The sequence below is a fragment of the Nylanderia fulva genome, unplaced genomic scaffold (genome assembly GCF_048542155.1).
Source record: "Nylanderia fulva isolate GAGA-0341 unplaced genomic scaffold, ASM4854215v1 Scaffold314, whole genome shotgun sequence".
Lineage (NCBI taxonomy): Eukaryota > Metazoa > Arthropoda > Insecta > Hymenoptera > Formicidae > Nylanderia > Nylanderia fulva.
The window spans coordinates 62368-66804 of NW_028190384.1; the positions used below are offsets into that span (position 1 = coordinate 62368).

General features: G+C 35.6%; 1 protein-coding gene across 1 annotated transcript; it reads left to right on the top strand.

The window, feature by feature from the left end:
* The first annotated feature begins 2845 nt into the window (after positions 1 to 2845).
* LOC114930718 (uncharacterized) lies at positions 2846 to 3343 on the top strand. The gene has a single exon (XM_029302570.2). The coding sequence runs from the start codon at positions 2846 to 2848 to the stop codon at positions 3341 to 3343; it is 498 nt and encodes a 165-aa protein (XP_029158403.2).
* Positions 3344 to 4437: the final 1094 nt, after the last annotated feature.

Below are 4437 nucleotides of genomic sequence, written 5' to 3' on the forward strand. Positions count from 1 at the left end.
TTAGATATTTTAAAGTCTAAACATAATGATTTGCCTTCGGATGCTCGCGTATTAATGACAACTCCTAGGAAAAAAGCTTTAAAAATTGTTGAACCAGGACATTATTTTCATTTCGGTTTAAGTAGCTGCATTCAGAAACTTTTTTCTTTATAACTCTAAAAAATTTACAACAAGTAGAAGTTTATATAAATATTGATGGGTTACCTCTTTTTAAAAGTTCAAATCAACAGTTGTGGCCAATATTATGCAGTTTAGTTGAAAATCGTAGTAAAGTAGGTATTGTAGGCATATATCACGGAAAAACAAAACCAAATGATGCAAATGTATTTCTAAAAGATTTTATCAATGAAGCTATTGATTTATCAACGCATGGTGTTACAATAAATGAAACTAACTATCCCTTTAAAATTAAAAGTTTTATATGTGATACGCCTGCTAAGGCATTTATTGAATTTACTAAAGGTCATACTGGTTTTTATTCATGTTCAAAATGTCATATTGAGGGGGATTATATTAATGGTAGAGTTTGTTTTTCAAGTTTAAGAAAATTTCGCAATAGAACCGATTTTGAATTTAGATCAAAAGCTCAAGAAGAACATCATGTAAATTCAAAAACTTCAGATCTTGAATTAATTAAAAATTTAAATATGATTAGTGATTTCCCTGTAGAGCCAATGCATTTAATTGATCTGAGCGTTACAAGAACTTTAGTACATTTGTGGTGTTTTGGTAAACCACCAACAAAATGTTCTCAAACACAAATCTCACAAATTTTTTATTTATTAATAAAACAAGTTAAAAATATTCCATTAGAATTTAACCGTAAACCGAGATCATTACAAGAAAGTAGAAGGTGGAAGGCAACAGAATTTAGGCAATTTTTACTATACACAGGGCCTGTTGTTTTAAAATCTATTCTTAGTCATGACAATTATCTCAATTTTATGTGTTTGAATGTTGCTGTAACTATTTTATCATCTTCTCATATTAATAAATATTTAGATTACGCTGATTCTCTTCTTAATTATTTTGTAAAATCTTTTATTATTTTGTATGGTAAACACAATTGTATAATTAATATACATAATTTGTTACATGTATGTAATAATGTAAAAAAAATTCGGTCTTTTACAAAACTACAGTGCCTACCCCTTCGAAAATCATATGCAAAAAATAAAAGGATATGTTCGTAAAAAAGATAAACCGTTACAACAAATAATAAATCGTATACATGAAGAAAACTTCGCGGAATTAAACAAAGAAAATAAATTAAAAATTTCTTATCTTAATTTGTCGCAATAACATCGCGTTTGGCTCTTAGTCGAGATGAATATAGAGTTTAAAAAAAAAAAAAAAATTGGAGAGCTGACTTACAAATATGCTTATTAATATTTGTTGCGTTTGGACCAGGTACGACGCCTTGGTGGGGGGGTAGGGGGTTATAAACATTGAGAGAAATATTGATTTGTAAGTGTCTGAATAGCTCAGTTGGAAGAGCAGTCGCCCGGCAAGCGGAAGGTCTCGGGTTCGATTTCCGATTCAGCCGACTTTCGGACCAATATTTTTTCTCGTCTTTTTCTTACAGGGGATGTTTAGAGAAGGAACAAGAGGAATTTCTGAGATTCCAACCATAGGATTCAAATTCCTCAGTTTCCAAAAAATTTCTTATCTTAATTTGTCGCAATAACATCGCGTTTGGCTCTTAGTCGAGATGAATATGGAGTTTAAAAAAAAAAAAAATAAAAAAAAATAAAAAAAAAAATAAATTAAACATCAAACCCGAATTATTAAATAAACATAATAACGGACCTTTAGATCAAAATTTATATAGAAGTCAGTGGAAAAAAAATAGTGTTTTCTAATTTTACTTTAAAAATACAAGAACCAGATAATTGTTGTAGGTTAAACAATGGTGACATCATTTTAATTAAAAATATTGCCAGTATAGACAATGAAAATGCAGTAATAATAGGAAATAAATATGAATCAATAACAGATTTTTATAATGAACCATGTAAATCTTCTGATTTAGGTATACATTTAGTGGAAAATATTAGTAACAATTTCCAAAGGTGGAATATTAATGAAATATTGTATAAATATGTAAGATTACAATTTAAAGATAAATTTGTTGTTTTTCCTTCACTTCACTCTCTATGATTGAATTATAATTTAAATTTTACATATTCACAAATTTTTATTTACTATTATTTAAGTAATGTCGATTGAATTTTATATTTTATATTTAAGTAATGTCAATTTTATTTATTATATTTTATAATTAGAATTAAGAAATTAATAAAAATGTTAATATTAGAATATGAGTATAAAATAATAAAAATATATTAATTATTCTTTTGTGAAATAAATTTTATTGACGGTGTTGGAAACAAAATAATCCCGATTCGAACTTGGCGCGAAGCGCCCGATCAGAAGGAGAAAGCGCTCGCGATTTTCGAGGACCAAGAGCGCGCGCGTTATCCGGCAACGCGGAAGCGGCGATCGTACGTGCGAATCAGTCTCGTGGCAATGGTCCTGGCGAACGTTTCTGAAAGAAAAGATAGTCTCAGCGGAAGTGTTGGTCAAATCGAGAAGAGAGCGCAGAAACGCTGTACACTGTTAGCTGAATACATATATTTGTTTGTTCACTGAATCAAAAGTTTTTCGTGATTTCCTCCACGCAACCTTCGCCCTAAGATAAAAATCCTTCAGGTTATGGGCCCAGACACGTGGCGTTGCGTGGCGTGAAAAAAAAAGTAAAGACACAGTAAAAAAAGTGAAAAGTGAAGCCCGCGATAACCGATCGAAAAAATCGAGTGTGCCTAAAAGAAAGAAGACGGAGAGGATGTCGCCAAACACAGTCTTCGAGAACCTGGACAGCGTGGACAGATTAAAGAATGCGGAAGGCTACCCGCTGTGGAAATTCCAAGTAGGTATAATACTAAAAGCCAGTGACCTTTACGGCAATGTAATAACACTGCCTGCGGTCGAATTGCAAACCGAGCAGTGGAAGAAGAACGACGCAAAGGCGCAAAAAGTGATAGTCACGACGGTGGACAAGCAATCGCTGATACACATTATGAGTTGCGAGTCGAGCCACGATATGTGGGAAAAATTAAAGAGTATATACGAGAGAGACTCGGAGCAGAACAAATACGTGTTGATGCAAAAATTCTTTGAGACAAAGAAACCGAAACCCACCGACATGGCCACACACGTTGCCGAGTTGAAAAACATAGTTTTTAGACTGAAGGCGCTGGGAGTGAATATAACGGACGAGATGTTGATTTCTAAAATATTAACTACGCTGCCCGAGAAGTATAAATTTTTTGCAAGTGCGTAAGAATCCGTCAGTAAGCAGGAAAGGACGTTGCCGAATCTGACTGCGAGGCTCCTGGCAGAAAAAACAAGGAATAATGTAGAAGAAGAAGAGGAGCAGCTGGCACTCAAGACAGAAGAACGCAAGTGCTTCAAGTGCGGAAAGAGGGGACACCTGGCCCGCTCATGCAAAGGAGCAGGCAGTAAAAGCGTGAAATGCTACGCGTGCAAAAAAAACAGGACACAGCGCCAAGGACTGTAGAACAAAGCCGAAGATGGGATGTAAAATCTGTAAAAAACAGAACCACGAAGAAAAGGATTGTTTCTTCAGGAAGAAACAAAACGAAGAAAAAGAAGAAAGCAACCAGATATCTTTCCTAGCCGGAAGGGCGGAATCGAAGGAGTGGATCATTGATTCGGGAACCACCTCTCACATGACCAACGACAGGAAGAAACTCAACAACATGAAAAAAATATTCACAGAAGTAGGAGTTGCCAAGAAAAAAGGATCTATGGAAGCGAAGGGCAAAGGAAAAGTCGAACTGCAAAATTGCACTCTGAACGACGTGCTCTACGTACCGGATCTCAGAAAAAACTTGCTCTCAGTGAGTGCGATCACCGAGAAGGGAGGCAAAGTGGTATTCGAAGAAGACAAAGTAATAGTGACGAAGAAAAACGAAGTGATATTCCAAGGGCGTAAAGACAATCTGGGGCTCTATGTAGTGAAACCTCAACCAAAAGCACTCCAAGAGGCACATGCAGCGGAAAAACGAAATGAAGCGGAAACCTGGCACGCAAGACTAGGCCACCTCGGCGTGGAAAATATGAAAAAACTGCAGCCGCTGACAGAGGGAATGCTGTGGAATAATGCAGATCTGGAAAGGATCCGAGAGAAGTGCGCAGTATGCAAGCTGGTAAAGCAGACAAGGACACCCTTTGGAGACCAGAGGAGAAGGGCGAAGCGTCCACTAGAACTGATTCACTCAGACGTCTGCGGCCCGATAAGTCCCAGCACGTGGGACAATAAAAGGTATTTCGTAACATTTTTAGACGATTTTACAAATTATCCAATGGTCTACTTAATGGAAAATAAATCAGAAGTGTTAGAAAAATTTAAGG